Raw genomic sequence first — 20,322 nt, forward strand, 5'->3', positions numbered from 1 at the left:
TTTTATCTGGCTACCCATCTCTTTCACAAGAAAAGAGAACACAGCTTAGCATTCACTTGCCTGGCGACATCGATGTAATGCGCATGTGTTTCTTCCTCAAGTCCCATAGCTGCATTTCTTAAATAGGCTTGAAGAGATTCAACTAGAGTCTGCAGAGGAACACCATCAGTTGTCTGCTCAATAAGACTGTCCAGTTCATGAAGCATACTTTCTAATGTGTATTCTCCTTTCATTAAACATCTCAGTGCTTCTGGAAATATGATTTGCCGGAAATTTGAATTTAATTCCTATAAATATGTGAGAAACATATTTTAATGCTTTCTGAGTTTAGAGAAAGCAGCATTAAAAAGGGAGGAAGTCAAATCACTTTTCGGACCCAGAGATGAGAAACACAACGTTCAATACCTAAAACAAACTTCTAAAATTTAAGCTAATTTAGAAGTACTCACCTGAAGTGAGGTGTATACACCATTAGCTAAGTGAACTGCCTCAGATGCTTCCATGGGGTTAGGAATGTCTAAGTCTTGTGGCACTAGGTGACACTGCTTCAGTAACTGAACAAGGCATGTGACATTTCCACTCATACTGCAGAGCTCCTCCAAGAACCAGGCTCCATCCCGAGAAGTCAGATCAACCAGCTGCTCTCCAGCACTCGAAGCTGCACCTTCCATCATTAGGTTACGTCTAAAAAATGAGATAAATATTTGTACGGTGAAACTGACTTAGCTAAACACACATAAATGGGATACCTCAAAATCTGAAAGGAAATAAAGCAGTCTTACACCGAGCAAGACTAATGAAAGAAAAAGGATATCTTAAGTTTGGGATCAAACAAAAGACACATGAACTCTCCATAAGCATCAATGTTCGCAAGACAATGAAATGGTCTCACTACGTGGTCAGCTAACTCACCTTGTGAGGGTACAAAGGGCAGAAATAATAACACTTGCTAGACTCAAAGATCCTTCCTCTCCGTTCTCGTGAAGGAAAACTTTGATACAACGTTCAATTTCTTTCAACTGATCTTCACAAACAGGTACAGTGACAGCTTCCTGTTTCAAGCGTTCCACCTGTCTAATAAGACGGCTGTTTATGTCTGTTGCGTACCGCTGCAGGGTCATCTCAGTGGCAGTGATGAACTGACACACTGTTGGGGGTGGCTGAGGCGCATACTGCACTTCATATCTGTAAACAGAGAAAGAGGTGCTTGTAAAGAAAGTTCACGCCTTACAAAATACGAAAAAAGACAATATGGAATACTGCATTTGATCTTCAAACCTTGAAGAGTAGAAATCATTATTTCCATTTTACAGAAAAGGTCTCGAAAGCGAAAGTAACTTCCTAAGATAACTTGTTAGTGAGCGATAGAATCAATATTTGAATTCAGCTCTCTTTACCCTGATCCAACCATGCTTACACTGGGATACATTTTAATCAATTAGGAAAAACACACTGTCTTTTAAAGGAAAACATGAGCTCAAACCCTCTTAAAACCAAGAGAAAAGTGACTCCATTTAAATTCCATCTATCAACCATTTCTTTCAGAAAAATAAAATACTATGCAATTAAAAACATGAACACAACTTTGCTTCCAGTCCCAATGAGAAGTAAAGAAAATGGAGAGTGATCAAACTTACTTCCTGTAGAGATCCTGACAGCGCTCTACTGTGGTGTTACAGATGAGCTCTTCCATCCAGGTTTTCCATTGCTCAATTCGATGTTTCTGAAATATAGCCTTCGGATACTGCAGAGCTACGGTTGCATAGTGGTGCAGCTGCTCCAGACAGCCTCGCAGCACCGAGCGCCTCTGCTGCAGGAGGGTACCGACTTCCCCCTCCAGCTGCTCACACTGGCTGATCAAGTGGGCCTGGCCAGCATTCTGCAGAAAGGCTGTTGCTGGCACATAGCTTGGAGGACCTTTGGGTAAAAGATGATCATTGATCACAATGAAACCATTTCAAATCAGCAGTTACTGAAAGGGAGTACAAACCAGAACTCCACACATGAACACAACAACAACAAAACCCACATGCTCACATGTATATCTAAAATAAGTCAGCCCATACCAAGGTCCATTTGTGTGCTTATCTCCTGAAGCAAACTTGCCAGCTGTGTTGCTTCTAAATTACTGAATGCAGCCTGATAATGTGTTATCCACTGTTCAAATTCATTCAGCTTCACCTGGATTGCTTCCTGAACAGCTCTTTGCTGAGTCTGTAGTTGAGTGTGTTCAGAATACCTAATGGAAGGAAAAATTTTTGATTGCTCTTCTTTCTTCTGTATACTTTCATCACCCTGAAAGTACATTTTGCTTATACTTGGACTGCCTGGTAAGCTCCTTTTCAATCTTGAGGGCACTGCTCAAATGTCCTTTCCTTCTCTGTTTTTTCCTGACCCTACAGAGTTCCCTAACTACACTCAGAACATTTTAAATAAAATTCTACCACATTTGCCAGGGTTACGAGTTATTTGAAGTATGGAAGACTGAGACTTAATAGGTCTCCGTAATCTCAGCGTCTCCAGCAGTGTTTGGCACTTGTACATTTAACCACCCTTCACTGAGCTGGGTAGCCGCTCTGTGCAAGGTTCATTCACTTAGATCACTTTTAGTTTAATGCTCAAAAAAACTCAGCCAAGCAGACAAGATCCACTGTACAAATGAATAAGGATTCAGATACAAACTGCAGAGAGAAAACCAAACCCCAGGTTTTCTGAATCCAAGTTCAGTGTTCTAACCACCAAGTCCACCATCTCCCATAGTTACTCAAACATGTAAATTAAATATAATAAAGCAGAAAATTTAAGTGAATTCTGCTTTATTAACACTTTGAAAATGCAGTCCTTGGGAGAGCTTTATTTATCTGAGTTGCTGCAATAATTCTAATTCAAGTTGACAATGTTTACACAAAAATATGAAAATTATCCTTAATGGCATATCTTTAGAAATAAGAGTTCAACACTTGTTTTAAACCTGTGTTGCAGAGTATGAGAAGGATGATCCACTCCTTCAGCTCCTTCTAGAAATTCTATTTCTTCCAACAGTTTGCCCTGCAGTTTTTCCACCTCTGTTAGTTGCTCTTGCAAGCTCAGGTATTCATCTAAACTGCTGTCCAGCTTGGGAAGTACAACCAGCATCTCGTCCCGATTCTTAAACCAGTTCACCTGTAGAAAGACATTATTAGGAAGATTCTTATATAGGGCTGACTATGAGATATGATGATGTCTGTCAGAAGGATCATGTTAGAAGGACATTCTGCACATGTTACTCTACTTAAATCTCAACAAAGCCGGGGTGTGTGTGTGTGATGGCATCACCCATATTTTTACAAAGATAACTAACGTGGTCAATTCAAACAGCCATAAAATGAAGACTCAATTCCACAATAACACGCAGTTACCACCACACCACACAAAACAAGATTAGCATCACTGGCTACCACGATATTAAAATCAAGAAGGAGGGAGGCTATCCAAGTAAAGAACACTTAAAACCATCATTGGTAAACATTTTTCAGTCTATTAAGAAAGGTATAATTTTTTCAAATCATTAACCCACCTCCCATGTGTGAGAGTGACTGTGTGTCTTTGCATGGGAGCATTTCTTAGTGAAAGATCACAGCAAACTGCGTCTTACTTCGCTGTCATTTCAGTATTATACACTACAGTCACATAAAACCAATTTTTAGAAAAAGTTTCACTCTTGGACTTCCCTGAGGGTGCAGTGGTTAAGAATCCACCTGCCAATGCAGGGGACACGGGTTTGAGCCCTGGTCCGGGAAGATCCCACATGCCACGGAGCAACTAAGCCCGTGTGCCACAACTACTGAGCCTGCGCTCTAGAGCCCGCGAGCCACAACTACTGAGCCCACGTGCCTAGAGCCCGTGCTCTGCAACAAGAGAAGCCACCGCAATGAGAAGCCCGCGCACCGCAACGAAGAGTAGCCCTGCTCGCCGCAACTAGAGAAAGCCCGTGCACAGCAACAAAGACCTATGCAGCCAAAAATAAATAAATTAATTTAAAAAAAAAAAAGAAAAAGTTTCACTCAACTTTTTTATGGACATGTTAACTTTTTTTTTTTTTGGCCATGCCACACAACTTGTGGGATCTTAGTTCCCCGACCAGGGCTGGAACCTAGGCCCCAGCAGTGAAAGCACCGAGTCCTAACCACTGCACTGCCACGGAATTCCCTGGACATGTTAACTATTTTTTTTTTTTTTGGTTCCATCAAGTCTTAGTTGTGGCAGGCGGGCTCCTTAGTTGTGGCATGCATGTGGGATCTAGTTCCCGGACCAGGGGTCGAACCTAGGCCCCCTGAATTGGGAGAGCGGAGCCTTGACCACTGTGCCACCAGGGAAGTCCTGGACACGTTAACTATTAACCAAAAGATGACGATGACTTATTATCATTGGCCTCACCTTAATTTCAGCTACTCTTGAGGAAAAAAGGCTGCGAGTGATCTCTCGTTCCATCTCTCTCTTGCTCTGCTTGCTCTCGGCCTGCTGGCCCCCTCCACCATAGACGGCACCAGCAAACCCAGCCTCACCCCCAGCTGTCCAGTCCACCAGGGGGTCATACACAAAGGCTTCTAGCAGTGTCAGCAGAGTCTCTCTGCCACGCCGCATAATGTGTAGAACCTGTTTTCAGAAGACTTTTAATTAAGTTTTGCCACAAGTTTCCTCATTAAAATGTAGTTTTTCATTACAAAGGATTTGTTGATTTAAACAGGTACACTAAGAGGTGTAAGAGAAAAAAAACACATACCTGCTCACATGAAAGCCTAAAAACACCTTCTACTCCAGTTACACCCAGTGCTGTTTCAATGTTCTGTGTCATTCGAAAAGGTACTTTCTCAGGAACTCTAAGGCTTTTACCTTGAAAAGATAAATCATTATATTTTTGTCCTTTCACCAAAATAAATTCGACCCTCATATAAAAAGTCTTTAATTTTACCTTTTTCAAAGCAAACATTGTAATCTATGTGAACAACCTCTCCAGTCGTCATATCTATGAGAACATTATCCAGATGTCTATCTCCAAGGCCAATTATGTATCCGACCATAGACATGACTGCAGTAGATCTGGCATAAGACTAAAGAAGAGGGGATGGGGGAGCAAGTTAAGCATCATTAGCAAATTTCCTTCCAACATGGACTTGATTCTCTAAAATTTACAAACCTCCATAATCCTACTCCCTTATTTCTAAATAAACAGCTAGCGCTCTGCAGGGACGCTGCATGTAGTCACAGAAACTCTGCACTGAGCAACAGCATACGACACGGGTTGGTCCAACTTAATCACTATCAGAATGCAGGATTTAAAAAAACAGCCTCTCTAGTTTTTCCCTTTCTAAAGTTTTTATTCTCCTTTTCATTTCATCCATAATCCCCTCCATTCTGCCTTCACACAGTCATGGCTATGCCTCATAAAAATAAATGTAATATAAGATTCAAATGCAGGTCTCAAACTACCAAGTCTGGAGGGAGGCAGGAGGAGGGTGAACAAGACAAGACAGGAAGCAGGCAAAGAAACAATAATACTCATGATAGTCTAAAACAAAACACATACCTGTGTGACTCTCCACCATTCATCAGGGGTGGTGCAAGATGACCAAAGCTCTTTAGCAAGGAGATTTGGGGGCGTGGCCTCCATTAACTCTTCTAATACTGCCTTCATCACATGAAGAGGCCAATCCCGTCGGGACACATCCAGACTAAGTCCAACTGCTTTCAAAGCAGGACTAATTTTACTATAATAAAGTTCACTAGGACGGGGTACAATTCCAGGATTCTGAGGAGTTTGGTAGGAATCTTGGGCCTTTAAAAAAATTTTTTTTAAGGAAAGATCAACTTTGTTTAAATAAGGATAAAGATTACCTTGAATATAAAGCAGTATTTTAAAAACTGGTTTTTCAGCGGAACTCTCTACTTAGCTAGCTAAATCTCATCCATCAAATAGCCAAGTCGTCTGGACTATGCATCTTTCTTACAATCTACATATCATTTTCTTAATTTGGTATTACTACCTTATTGAAAACTCTGTCTACTGTTATATTTTCTTGAGGTTCAATTCAAGCTCAACATCCAAGTTACATTCTTCTTTGTAACATATAATTCTGTTTAAAATTTATCACTCATTTATTGCACATATTTCATTCTTCACCAATATGACTTAATCAATGTAAAATTAACAACAGATATTCAGAAACACCTTAGACAAAAATTTAAATAGCCCTTCTCTAATTCCACCTCCAATTCACCCCCTCAGTACCTGTTCTGTAGTCTCCTAGGCCTACCTAAAAAAATCTGAAGCCTTTCAAACTCTTGCTCCTTCCCATACCTACCCTACTTAGATTCATTTTATTTGTCTAGATGTTGGAACCTGAAGTTGTGACTTTAAAAATTTATCTTCTTATCTGTAGTACTTAGTACTACTCCTGTCATATACACTAAGCACTCATACTTAGCTAAAATGAATTCTAAAAAACTGTTCTAAATCGTAATAAATTTCACGGGTACAAAATAGGATGCCACAGTGATTAACTCCAAATTTAAAGTTGTGTCTATTCCTTCTTTAACTCTTATAAACTTGGAAAAAACCTCAAGAGCAGTAAGACTAGAAATATGTCACATATAACAGAGAACAGACTAATATATATACTTGTTTATTAACATTCAAATAAAAGCACATATATTAATTTTAATCAACCTTTTGTGCTTGTAAGGCAGCTTCCCGTTGTTGCCATCGTTTGTAAAGACCAAATAAGGGTGTGGCTCCATCCACCCACTGGATTAGGCCTGATCGAGTTCCTAGTGGTGTTACAGAATAGTGTCGAGCATGGAAACGGGGTGTTTCCTGGCGATTGATTGTAGCAAACATAGTATTTACAATAGACAGAAATTGCATTATTCTCTCATCCAGATGTAAATCCTCCAATCCTATGGAAACAAAATTAAAGTAGCTAGAGTAGGTGACCAGATGGGGTGAAGTGCAATGGGATGGGACTGGAAACATACCAGTTTTTTGTGTTCCTCTCAATTAGCAACAGCAGTCAAGAAGTGACAGCCAAAGAAGCACAATGAGAGCATTAGACAACATTCTATTGTCACAAGGTATTAGATACTAGAATTATTAGCTGTACCTCAGTTGCCCTGCTTCTATAGTTCATAAGCAAGAAGAGAGGAAGCAATGGAAAATCATGCTACACAGCCTCCAACTACTTCTATCAAAATACAGGACACTCCAGGCTATTCACAACATATATTCACCTAAAACAATCCTCACACACACAGTGTTAATAATAATCAGACTAATGTTCTTCTTTTAAATCTCACCTTTAAAAAGATAAGGATAGCTCTTCCCATCTGATCCGAGAAAGAGAAGTTTCTTTGGCTTGGTTTTGGTAGGTAAGATTGTGATGGTTCCACCCACACTGTGGATTGTGACAGTGTCTCTGGCTGAGACTTCTCCAGGAAGAGCAATTTCAGTGTTAGTCATGGCAGCCAGCCACGGGCTGATTTCTTCAAGACGCAAGATGTAACTTGCACGTTTCTGTGCTCTCTGTTGCAAACTCAGCATTATCTATATTTAAGATAGGAAAAGTTTACAATACCATTACAACACTTATTTTCTTCTACATTCAATCTGGCTTAAAGATAAATTTAAAATACAAACACCTCCTGTCTAGTTCTTACATTTAATTTGATGTTACATATTCGGGCCATCCTGGGAGGGGAAACACTGGTGTGCTGATATGCTCTAGGTGATTTCTACTTTGTTCAGACCTCTCCCACCTCCTCCGTACAAATACGCAATGAAATCATAGCAGATGGAAAGAAATCACTACTGTGATCACAAAATTCAAGGCTTATAGCAAATTCCCCACTGTTAAGCTATGTCCAATCAATGCCCAAACAAGTCACTTCAGTCCTTGCAGTAGAGCAAAAGATATAGCCAGCTATTGGCTGTCAGGTAGACACACCCTTAAGGAAGCCATCTGAAAATGTGGTAACAATTTAGAGCTCTGACTACTTTAAGTATGCAGAAAAACACACAATCTCTTCTAACTCACAGGAGTGGATCATGTATAGCTGTATCTCTACTTGTAGCTAACTCAATAATCTACACCTGATTTAATGAACTCTGGGCTCTGCTTTCATGTGAAAATTTTTAAATCAATCTTTTGCAACATTTGTTCATAAAAGGAAAAAGACAACTGGAAACACCTCAAGTATCCACTGACAGGACAAAGGATAAACTGTGGTATTGTCCCATAATCTATCAATGTTCAGCTGTATACAAAATATGGATGACATTAAAAAAAAAAAAAACCTAATGCTGATCCATCAATTATGGAAGTGGTAAACACATGCATGTACATACAATATAATCTCATTTATATGAAATTCAAAAACAGGAGAAGCTAAACAATATACCATTTAGAAATGTATCAATAAAAACTGTTTAAGTAAGTAATGATTAATTCAAAATTCAGAGCAGTGGTTGTGGAAAGGGAGATATAATTATGGAGGGACATAGGACTTCTAAAAGTTTTCTCTATGACTTATTTCACACACACACACACACACACACACACACACACACACACACACACACACACGGGGTTTTTTAAAAGTACTCCCCCTGGGAAGGGGGTGGGGGAAGGACTGGGATCAGCAGATGGATGAACAACAAGGCCCTACTGTATAGCACCGGGAACTATATTCAATATCCTGGGATAAACCATAATGGAAAAGAATATGAAAAAGAATGTAAATCTATATATATAAAAAAGTCACTGTGCTGTACATCAGAAAGTAATGCCACATTATAAATCAACTATACTTCAATTTAAAAAAAAAGTATTCTCCTTGTCTCCTCCTCTGGATTTCTTGGTTGATTTACTGAGAAGAACACAAAGAAGCAAGAAACTACTGCTGGAACACGAGAAAACAAGTTTTGGCTAGGCCACACATAATAAACTTCATCCTTCATGTTAGTGCTCTTATCTTGTGCTTCTAAGGCATTTACCCTGAATTTAGCATTTCCTCTAGTTTCCTCTACTTTGCATTTACTAGTTAAAGTCAGGTGTATTTTTTGTCTCTACACTGTATCTTTTAATAGTTTTTCCATTACTAAAGTTAATAAAATCAGTTAAGAGCAATATAGGAAAGGGATAGGAAAAGAAGGGATAAGAAAAAAAGTTACAAGGTAGCTTAAATAGGCTCCCCTGGTGGCACAGTGGTTAAGAATCCTCCTGCCAATGCAGGGGACACGGGCTCGAGCCCTGGTCAGGGGAGATCCCACGTGCTGAGGAGCAACTAAGCCCGTGTGCCACAACTACTGAAGCCCGCGTGCCTAGAGCCCGTGCTCTGCAACAGGAGAAGCCACTGCAATGAGTAGCCTGCGCACCGCAACGAAGACCCAACACAGTCAAAAATAAAATAAATAAATTTAAAATAAATAAATAAACAGGCTCCCCCAACTAGTGCTGCTGTTGCTGAAACATGTGAAAACCAAAGAACATACAGAATTAAGGGGACCAAAACATAAAAGATAAGGATTCTCAAGTATTTAATTACACTAATCATCCCTCAAACAGGCTATGCAGAATTGCTGTCAAAGAATTCCGTATAAAAATTGATGTTGTTACGTGTGAATATTTTGTCTGTTAGAAATACTGAATACCACTCCACCAAGAAAAACTACATAGGTCCAAGATTAAATTTCTTAATCTTTTATGAGAAGAATATAGCAGGCAGGCAGTATTTAGCTCAAGGCCACAGCTCCCTCCTTGTCTAATTTCTTACAGTATATTCTTCCCTGGTGTGAACCCTCAGTAGATTAAAGTTTGCCACCCTAGGCCCACTCACCCTCAAATTCTTAAAAATGAAGAAAACACCTTTCTCTATATTCTTTACAAGCAACTGACCACTGGCTGCCTTGCATGGGCTTAGAAAGTTCTCTTGTGTTCTAAGTAAAAAGAGTCCCCTTACTTAAATTTTTCATCTCAGGGAATTTCCTATTTCAGTAGCTTTCTTGAGATTTTTCTGTACCTCTTTAAATGGAATCCAGCTGCTTCCAGGCTTTGCAGGGTTTGATGGTGTCTTCAGCTTTTCTAGGGCATTTTCTATTGCATCACCGTAGTTATCCTGAAACCACTTTTCATGAGGTGTTTCTGCAGGGGCCGCCGTGATGCTCCTCACATGCTCCAAAGCAAACACAATGGGTTTCATCAAAGCCGTGTGCTTCTCCCGCATGATTGCAATTTTCTCTTCTCTGACCAGAAAGACGTAAAGAGTTCAATACAAACAAGGAACAATTTAATTGTCAAGTGTAAATAAACAGTATCAAAGAACAGTCGAAATAAAGTAATAAAATATAAGCAAGGTAACTGACTAAAAACAGCATTGCAAAAAATCCAGCATATAAAAGAGGCGCGTTCTCTTTTCAACAAGTGGTGCTGGGAAAGCTGGATATCTTTTTGCAAAAGAATGAAGCTGAACTCTTACCTTTTACTAATGTCAAAAAATAAGTCAAAATGGATCAAAGACCTTAACATAAAAGCTAAGGCTTTATTTAAAACTCTTAGAAGAAAACAAAAGAAAAAATTGATAAACTAGGCTACATCAAAACTAAAAAGTCATGTGCATCAAAAGACATTCTTTTTTGACTTCCCTGGTGGCGCAGTGGTTAAGAATCCGCCTGCCAATGCAGGGCACACAGGTTCGATCCCTGGTCCAGGAAGATCCCACATGCCACAGAGCAACTAACCCCATGTGCCACAACTACTGAGCCCACGTGCCACAACTACTGAAGCCCACGCTCTGCAACAAGACAAGCCACCGTGATGAGAAGCCCGCGTACCGCAACGAAGAGTAGCCCCTGCTCTCTGCAACTAGAGAAAGCCCGCGTGCAGCAAAGACCCAAAACAGCCAGGAATAAATTTTTTTTAAAAAAGACTTTTTTTTTTCACTCAAGAGAGTGAAAAAGACAATGCATAAAACAGGGGTAAAATATTTGCAAATCATGCATATGATAAGGGATTAATATCCAAAATATTTAGAGAGCCCCTAAAACTCAACAACAATAAAACAACTCAGTTCAAAAATGGGCAAAGGATTCAAATAGACACTTCTCCAAAGGAGATATACAAATGCATAAGCACATGAAAATATGCTCAACATTATTAGTCATTAGAGAAATGCAAATCAAAGCCACAAGATACCATTTCACACACATTAGGATGTTACTATCAAAAAGACAGAAAACAACAAATGTTGGCAAGGGTATGGAGAAACTGGAACCCAGTTTACCAGTTTCTCTACAAGTTAAACATAGAATTACTATCTGACCCAGCAAATCCACTGGCTCACACACAATTAAAAGCAGGGACTCAAACAGATATTTGTACGGTGATAGAAGCATTGTTTACAATAGCCAAAAGACAAGAGCAACTCAGGTGTCCATTGACAGATGAGTGCATAAATAAAACGTGGTATATCCATACGATGGAATGTTATTTAGCAATAAAAAGGAAGGAAATTCTGATACATGCTACAACATGGAATGAACCTTCAAAACATTATGATAAGTGAAATAAACCAGACACAAAAGGACAAATACTGTATGATACCAGTCACGCGAGGTACTCAGAATAGTCAAATTCATAAAGACAGAAAGCAAAATAGTGGTAACCAGGGGCTGGGGATAGGGGAGAAGGGAAGTACTATTAAATGGGTACGGAGCTGTTTGGGATGATGGATAAGTTCTGGAACTGGACATCACACTGTGAATGTACTTACCGCAACTGAATTGTACACTTAAAATTAGTTAAAATGACAAACTTCATATGTATTTTACATTTAAAAAAAAAAAGAGGCAGCTATGTTTTTGGAGTGTAAGTATATGAAAACATACTTGCGTAAGGTATTGTTGTTCTGGACTCTCTTCACCTCATCTTCCAGCTGCTGAATTCGTCTCAGGACATACATGTGTTGCTGTAACAGAACTCCCAACCAGAGCTCATCCCAGAGAACAGTGACCCTGCGCAGCTCAGCCACGAGCATCTGAACCTGCACACACGGCACATCCAAATATGCTCATCTACAAATCTACACACAGCACAGTTCTGCAAACACTGGATATTGCAAGTGAAATGTGTGCATCTTGTTCATTAACCAATTAGAGAACCTTGATCAGTGATTCTATCAGTAAAGATTTATAAAACCAATTTTGGTTATTTTAAAAGCTTTACTCCTTGAATAATATTTCTGTAACAGTTTTATGGGTTTAGTTTTTAGGTGAGTTTTTTTGGGTGGGGGGGTGGTGACAATAAAAATTTATTTTAAAACATATGAGTTGGTTTTTTTGTACCTGTAACACCATAGTTGGGTTTGCAGAGGACAGTTTATCTACAATTTTGCTGTAGCAATCCTGCATCATGGCTTGGTCTTCATTCAATCCACTTTTAGGCTCATCCTTATTGCTATCTTGAGAAGCAGGAGGACTTCCTCCCTCACATTCAGAAACTAGCAATTCTTCTCCTTGAATATTGCCAAGTAAAGTTGGAATTGCAGAGGAAAATTTATTTCCTAAAGTGAAATGGGAGAATAAGGTATAATTTGGATACTTCTCCATGTGCATATGTTGAGTTAGGAAAAACATCAATAATGTATTTGATCCCAGAGCACTCATTTAACTAATTTTGCCTTCTGTGCACTAAGCTGACCAAAGATCATGGATATTTTGCCTTTTTACAAGTTCAGCTTCTATATTTATTAATATTATAAGCTAATAAAAGATAAATGGGGGGGCTTCCCTGGTGGCGCAGTGGTTGAGAGTCCGCCTGCTGATGCAGGGGACACGGGTTTGTGCCCCGGTCTGGGAAGATCCCACATGCCGCGGAGCGGCTGGGCCTGTGAGCCATGGCCGCTGAGCCTGCGCGTCCGGAGCCTGTGCTCCGCAACGGGAGAGGCCACAACAGTAAGAGCCCCGCGTACCGGAAAAAAAAAAGATAAATGGGGGAAAATATAATAAATGAGTCTCAACAAATAAAGTGTTCCCCCAGCCAGAGTCCAGAACTTATTTTCCATCCTTGTCTGCCAGTTAATTCAGCTAGGTGAACCTGAGATTTCTCCAAGCCTTGGTGGGTTACTGTGAGACTGAAGATATCATGTAAAGCACACATCCTACTGCCAGACATGGTAGTTACTCACTCAATAAATGGTGTTATTATTGTTACTATTATTGTTATGGAAAAATTACAAACTCTATCAACTCTGGAACATAAAGCTCAAAAAAATTTACCTAACAAACGTTGTTTGCAAACTCATTTATACTTAAAGTAGCGGTATTTTAAAATTCCTTACCTGAAGCCTGTGATTCACTACTAAGCGATATGGTGCCCACTATTGCAGGATACAATATGAGATGTGGGGAATCTTGAGCCACACGGCAGAGAAGGTTACAAATACTTTGGCGCACATACACTTCAGGGTGGTTTAAGCGTGAGAAAAGTTGTGGAATAATTCCTTCAGGATAGGAAAGAAAAATACTTTAAAGTTATTAAAAACAGTCAACATGGCGGAGGCAAAAGGATAAAACTTGATATATGTCAGCATTAGTTCCAAGAACCTCAAATTTCTCCCTGTGATAGCAAAGAACCATACACAATAGTTCTTGATTTGCAAGTTTAGTTAGGGTACAGAGCTATAATCAAAATCCTAAGCAATTCAAAAATGTTATAGAGAAATATATTTTCGTGAGTGCCTGTAAAAGAAGGCAGAAACAGACAATTTTTTCAAAGTGTATATGAAAGTTTTTGAAACTTATTCTTACCACTCTCTCCAAAATTCCTTTTGTATATAAAAAGCTTCCGCCTCTCAGCCTTCCATTTCTCTGAAAGGTGGGAGGGAAGTGGTATAACAAGCAGTCCAGAGTGTCCTATGAACTAATATAGCTATTTCATAACACACTGAAATAGTAAACATAGAGGAACTTTTTTTTTTTGGCCACACCACTTGGCATGTGTGATCTTAGTTCCCTGACCAGCAATTGAACCCATGCCCCTCTGCAGTGGAAGCGCAGAGTCTTAACCACTGGACCTCCAGGGAAGTCCAGGGAACTTTATTTTTCAACAGTCTTATTATCTTCTACCCAGAAATAATTTTTCCTGAAACATTTAGACTATCACCTCTCCATGGCGCAGTAGGTGTTGTTTCCAAGCCATGTTCCAGATACTGCCTAAGCTCTCCAGCATGCTTCACAAGCAATCTGAGCAATCGCAACGTGGCCATCACAATCACGTCGTCCGTGCTCTGCTCTGCTCTGTGACTTAAATGTAGCCGAGGGTCATCTTCATCTAAAGAAATCTAAGGATGAAAAACAAAAGGAAAAAATAAGACAATTCAGAATAATGTTTCCATCTACGAGAAAAGAAATTTCAAATAAACTTTCCTAACAGAACACTGTGCTACCTACCTGACCAGCATTGAGTTTAAGGAAAGTAAAATATGCACTGCAAGATAGTTTGTACAGGCTGAAGATTCTATCTACAACTTTCCTCCACACTTTAATAACTCCTTCTGTTGCACTTTCATCAAGTTCTGAAAGCCATGGGCAGCTTGATATTAACTGACGCCAGATAACATCAACCATGTCATCTTCCTCATTATCTTCACTTTCTGTTATCTGAAGTGTTATATCTTCATCCTGAAGAAAAATAGGGCAAAAAAAGTTGCTATTTTTGGGCACAAATTAAAAAAGGGAGAAAAGTACGCGATTTTCCTAATATATGCAAGCATTTTCTCATTTATGAAAGACCAAAATACTCCACATTTAGTGTTATACATATTAAATCAATGTTACTATGCTTCTCTTTATGATATACTCACTAACGTAGCTAATGATAAAGGATATAAGCATTTAGCAAAGATCAAAGATTTTGATTTGGGGAATTTAAATGCTTCAGAGTTACAACATAATACTCTGCCTGCAGAGAATTACCTTACTCTGTCTACAGTACTGCACATGTACTTAAACACCAGCTTTGACAGACACTGATATATGCTGAAGTCTAGAGCAAGAACTAAGTCAACACAGTTTTATCTCAGCAAATAAAACGCAAACTTCTAAAGTCTACAACTAAATACTTAATAGTTATAACATTCTAGAATTCATAGAACTTTGAGAGGGGAGGGAGTAAATGCTACAGACCATCTAGTCAGCTGGTTTTCAGCTATGGCTGTATATTTAGAATCACCTAGTAAAACTTCAATAAACCCTCCCATCCCCAAGACATACACAAACGTTCCATCCAGAATATGTGGAGAAGGGCTTAGACACTGGCATATTTTAAAAGCTTCCAAGCCAGTATTAAGAATTTCTGATCAGAAGAGCAATTAAAAGAGAAATCTACATAAAACAAACTTTGCCTTTTTTAACAGGACCCTAAGGAAATGACTTGATTTCTCAAGAAATCACACTATTCTTATTAGAAAAATACTTTAACTCACTTTCATCTTATCAAAGTTTCATTTGAAACAAAACATTTAATCAAGTATATGTGATTTAGAACAGTGAACTTGACACTATTTCCCCCAAACACTGTATCATGTTTTCCTTGCCTGAATCCCCGCTGGCCGACAAACAGCCTGACCAAGAATACCATATATTCTCTCTTTTTCTTCTTCGGTTATAGTGTCTGGGAGCAGATTCTGAACTTCAGCTTTTTCTCTAGGCAGCAGACGAACACCTTCTCCCTGACTATAAAAATAAAACAAATCATCAGTATTTCAGCAACCTAAACTTTGCCATGTCAGCAGAGATTTTAAATCTCCAGTTTGTGGGCTTCCCCGGTGGCGCAGTGGTTAAGAATCCGCCTGCCAATGCAGCGGACATGGGTTCAATCCCTGGTCCAGGAAGATCCCAAATGCCGCAGAGCAACTAAGCCCGTGTGCCACAACTACTGAGCCTGCACTCTAGAGCCCACGAGCCACAACTACTAAGCCCACGTGCCACAATTACTGAAGCCCACACCTAGAGCCCCTGCTCCACAACAAGAGAAGCCACTGCAATGAGAAGCCCGCTCACCGCAACCAGAGAAAGCCCACGTGCAGCAACGAAGACCCAATGCAGCCAAAAATAAATAAATAAATAAAATAAATTTATAAAAAAAAAATCTCTATTTTGCAATGCATTAAATAAATTACACATTTCAACATACATACCTAGCATTGTCAACCACCTTTCTGCCCCACCTGTAAGCCCAACTAGCCAACGCTGCCCAAGATTTGGCTACTTCAGGCGCCTGTACTGAAGATAGGTGATACAACTGTCCCAAAATGAAGTCAGGTTCTCCAACTCCAATATGTACTGCCGTAGTGGAGAAAAAAATAACAATGTCACATTCATAAATTTCTAATGGCATTCCCATTAACATTTTAGGATTTTACTATCTGCAAATAATAAGTTCTATAACGTTATATAGTACATAATTTGATAAAGCACACATTTGTATTATGCTTTTCTAAAAGGCTAATATGTTGAAATGAATCACTCAGCTTCCCAAGTAAGCTTAAATTATCACCCTGTAAAACACATCAATGTCTTTCATGATACTGAACTTTACGAACAGTTCAGGTGTCAGATGTGTTCTAGAATGTCTTGTATTTTGGATCTGACTGGCCATTTCCTCACAATTAGATTCAGCTTAAACATTCTGGCAAAAATGACAGATAGGTGATGAGTATACAATTTCATTCAATCAAAGATTCATGAGGTAAATATCTTTATTTCCAGTTTAGAAGTGAAGAAATCTCCTGCTATAGTGCCACTTGCCAATATGAAGATTTATAATGATCACAAGACATATCCCTTGTGAATAAAGATGCCTACAGTACATAGATTAGAATTACTTAGTAAGACCAATGTAAGTAACTACAATTCTAGGCTTCACAACAACAAAATGAATGACATGAACAAAATTCTCATGTTTCAGCAAAAAGGTTAGTTATCTCCCAATCTGTAAAACCTGGACAATGGTGCCTACCATAACAGGCACTCAAACACTGAATGAATTAACTATCCTATTTGTCGAGTACCCTTCTGTTACTAGCACTAGTGTCAGGATGTGAAACTTGAACCTTTCTGTAGTTTCTGTGCTCCACCAGTCAACGGGACCAGAGGCCACTATTCTGTAACTTTGTTGTTCCTCCTAGCATGAGGTAGAATTTTAGATATCACAGGCAGGACCTTACTGCCAGGAAAAACATCAAGGTCCATGAAAGCACCATGAACTGGGGAGATGGGAAGTATGGCCTGGGAGGCGGAGTTCAGTGACTTCCACAGTGGCATCAGATGCTAAAGAAATGTGCTTTAGTCACTTCTGGGCAACATAATATACTAAATTTCCACAGAGACAGTTTTTGTGGCCAATTATAGCCTGCCTAACACTGTGAACTTTAAAATAGGGGGAAATAACTTCTAAAATTAATATTTTAAAGCTAATCAAACAAATCCTACCTGTAGATTCGCTCTCGATCCGAGGATACTCTTCTTCCATTGTATTAACAGACGGTAGTTCAATTAGAGTGAGTATGTTTTTAGATAAAGTAGAAAGACCTGTCAAGTTCTGCTGTTGCTGAGCTCTGTAAACCTGTTTCAGCTGCCCTGAAATTTCCTTCCATTCTGCCTGGATCCATTTAGCCAATGTGAGAATTGACTTGGCAACAGCATGTTCAGCCTTGGCAGACTTGCAGAAAGATATGGCGCAGGAACTCAACATCTCCATTGCGTGTGTTGACTGGCCTATAAAAAATCAAAACACCAGCCCTTAGAAGCCTTAGAAGCAAACAAATGACATTCTTTCAGGATAAAGTAATATTTTAAATTCAGTGATAACCAATGATCTCTGGAAACATTTCCTGCTTTAATAAACAATAACAAAATTACCTCTTTTAAAAGCACCAAATTGCAGAGGTAAGTCAATTACACATAACTTACTCTTCAGGACCCAAATTTTCTGCAACAGTTGAAAAAAATCAACTTTCCTATTATTGCCTTACACCATACACAGTAACATTCACACACATGATTTTTATTATAGTCGTGTATTAATCATAATTCATTTTACTAACCTGCTGTATATAGCAATTTGGTTTTTTCAATGTCAAGTTCAGGCCCCCATTTTTCATCCATTTGACCTTGAGTTGATAGTTTTTTAAAATGCTGGACCAAATCCTGCACAGTGGTGGTCTTTCCCAGCTGAACCTCACTACACTGTGCCAGCAGTCTTGTTGCAAGTGACACATTCCCCCGTTTTCTAGCGAATTTTGCTGCTGTTAGACCTAATTCCATGAGATGGCTTCTAATTGGAATTGTTTGTTCTGGAGAGAAGAAAATGTTTTATTAGTCCTTGCCTGGTCTAATCCCAGATTGCAGAGAAACATGGCCAAAAAGTTGCTTCCCCAACTATTCCCTTCCCCACTACCTCCCTAAATAAAGATAATTCGTTTTTCATCATCTTTAAATCCCTAACAGCTAGCATAGTGCTTGGCATACAATAAACAATAAATGTTTGTTAAAATAAATGTATACAACGGAGTAGACAAAAGTAAAAATCGTTCAGTATAAGAAATTTAACTTTTGGGCTTCCCTGGTGGCGCAGTGGTTGAGAGTCTGCCTGCCGACGCAGGGGACACGGGTTCGTACCCCGGTCCGGGAGGATCCCGCATACCGCGGAGCGGCTGGGCCCGTGGGCCATGGCCGCTGAGCCTGCGCGTCCAGAGCCTATGCTCCGCAACGGGAGAGGCCACAGCAGTGAGAGGCCCGCGCACCGCAAAAAAAAAAAAAAAAGAAATTTAACTTTTTAGCTTCTGAATCGTTTTAGTATAAAGAGCCTAAGCCAAAGGGTGAGGAATGAGGGTAAGGCTAGACCATCCCCCCTTCTTGAGTAAGTACCCTCTGCCCTTCTACCATGCCATTCTCTCCTGGTTTACTCCTACCTTTCTGAAGAATCTTTCTCAGTCTCCTTCTCATCCACTACCCATCCATTATAATTGGTGTTCCTCGGGGTCAGTCCTAGGCTCTCTACTCTACTCTGCATACTCTCCCTGGACAATACCATCTGCTCCTGTGGCTTCCATTACCATACAAATGCTGATGACTCTTGAATCTTTATCTCTAGCCCAGACCTGACATCTGAGTCCCACCTGCCTACCAGTCACCTATACTCAGGTATTTCAAAGGCACTTTAACCTGTGTTACATGGAATCCGTTTTCCACCACCCTCCAAAGCTACTTCCTTCTCTGTTTTCTCTTTCTCAGGTAAAGGCACATGATCAACTTGGCTACCTAAGCAGGTGCCTGGCAGTCATCTTAGCCTTTACTTTCAATCCTCATATCACATCTGCTTTTTTCTGTCCCTACTGCTACTACCTTGGTTGCCTTTAGCAGGGACTTCAGCCTAACTGGTCCCTCTGCCCCCAGCCTTAGCCTCTTCTAATTCATTCTCCAATCTGCAACTGAACTGATCGTACACAAAGGTAAATCTGAACACTTAACTTCCCTTTCAGGCCTTCCCACTGTCCTTCCAATAAAGCCCCAACTCTGAAATCTGGCTTAAGAGGCACTGATGCTTACACTGCATTCTAATCTCAATCTCACCCAGTTTCATCTCTTCCCATTCTCCCTTAGGCGAGAATTGAGAATTGAGTCATCTAAGAATATTTTACTACTGCTGCTGGACTTCACACATGATATTTTCTCTAACTAAACCAGTCTGCCTTCTTTCTCATCTCTACCCGCCCCTTGGTCTCAGCTTAAATGTTACTTCCTCCCCAAGTCCTTTCTGATTCCTAGGATTAAATCGGTGCCCTTGCTGTGCTATTTTAAGCACCATGCATGTGCACTTCCATTTAGCACACCATATTGCTGCTCCTTGCTTGATGACAATTTTCCCTGCTAGACTCCAGAATCTCTTTGGTCCTAGGGATGCAGAAAAAAGGCTTGTCTTGTTCACCATTACATCCCAACTTACAGCAAAGTACCTGGCACAAAGCACATATTTTGACAAACACTTGCTGAATAAAGAAAGAAAAATAAGGAGGAGTGAGGTTCTGTCTCCAAATGTAACTACTGGGTTACTGACTTTTTCTTCTCAGTTTTAAAACTTATTCAATATGGGAAGGATGGGAAAGGAGATGATATTTGTATTCCTATTATATGCCATGCTCTGTGCTAGGGCTTTTATATACCTTGTCTCATTTCCTATAATCCTTACAAGAATCTCATGAGTGGGGCAATCCCCATAACTGAAAAGCAAA

At 39.7% G+C, this 20,322-nt stretch overlaps 1 protein-coding gene across 4 annotated transcripts in view; it reads right to left on the reverse strand.

Moving 5' to 3' along the window:
* Positions 1 to 20,322, reverse strand: part of SMG1 (SMG1 nonsense mediated mRNA decay associated PI3K related kinase) — a 96,944-nt gene that overhangs the window by 19,792 nt on the left and 56,830 nt on the right. For all 4 annotated transcript variants that reach the window (XM_029219728.1, XM_029219727.1, XM_029219730.1 and 1 more), the window contains 22 exons: positions 18,136 to 18,384; positions 17,522 to 17,806; positions 16,228 to 16,372; positions 15,625 to 15,763; positions 14,480 to 14,710; positions 14,193 to 14,370; positions 13,369 to 13,530; positions 12,374 to 12,591; positions 11,918 to 12,072; positions 10,054 to 10,276; positions 7,333 to 7,579; positions 6,707 to 6,936; positions 5,567 to 5,815; positions 4,952 to 5,090; positions 4,763 to 4,872; positions 4,417 to 4,635; positions 2,972 to 3,162; positions 2,067 to 2,239; positions 1,638 to 1,917; positions 913 to 1,185; positions 450 to 684; positions 61 to 287 (listed from right to left, as the gene is read on the reverse strand). In XM_029219728.1, coding sequence (XP_029075561.1) covers positions 61 to 287; positions 450 to 684; positions 913 to 1,185; positions 1,638 to 1,917; positions 2,067 to 2,239; positions 2,972 to 3,162; positions 4,417 to 4,635; positions 4,763 to 4,872; positions 4,952 to 5,090; positions 5,567 to 5,815; positions 6,707 to 6,936; positions 7,333 to 7,579; positions 10,054 to 10,276; positions 11,918 to 12,072; positions 12,374 to 12,591; positions 13,369 to 13,530; positions 14,193 to 14,370; positions 14,480 to 14,710; positions 15,625 to 15,763; positions 16,228 to 16,372; positions 17,522 to 17,806; positions 18,136 to 18,384 — 4,558 coding nt within the window. The remainder of the gene's footprint in view (positions 1 to 60; positions 288 to 449; positions 685 to 912; positions 1,186 to 1,637; positions 1,918 to 2,066; positions 2,240 to 2,971; positions 3,163 to 4,416; positions 4,636 to 4,762; positions 4,873 to 4,951; positions 5,091 to 5,566; positions 5,816 to 6,706; positions 6,937 to 7,332; positions 7,580 to 10,053; positions 10,277 to 11,917; positions 12,073 to 12,373; positions 12,592 to 13,368; positions 13,531 to 14,192; positions 14,371 to 14,479; positions 14,711 to 15,624; positions 15,764 to 16,227; positions 16,373 to 17,521; positions 17,807 to 18,135; positions 18,385 to 20,322) is intronic.

This window comes from Monodon monoceros, unplaced genomic scaffold (assembly GCF_005190385.1).
Source record: "Monodon monoceros isolate NGI ecotype Baffin Bay Population unplaced genomic scaffold, NGI_Narwhal_1 Super_Scaffold_13, whole genome shotgun sequence".
Classification (NCBI taxonomy): domain Eukaryota; kingdom Metazoa; phylum Chordata; class Mammalia; order Artiodactyla; family Monodontidae; genus Monodon; species Monodon monoceros.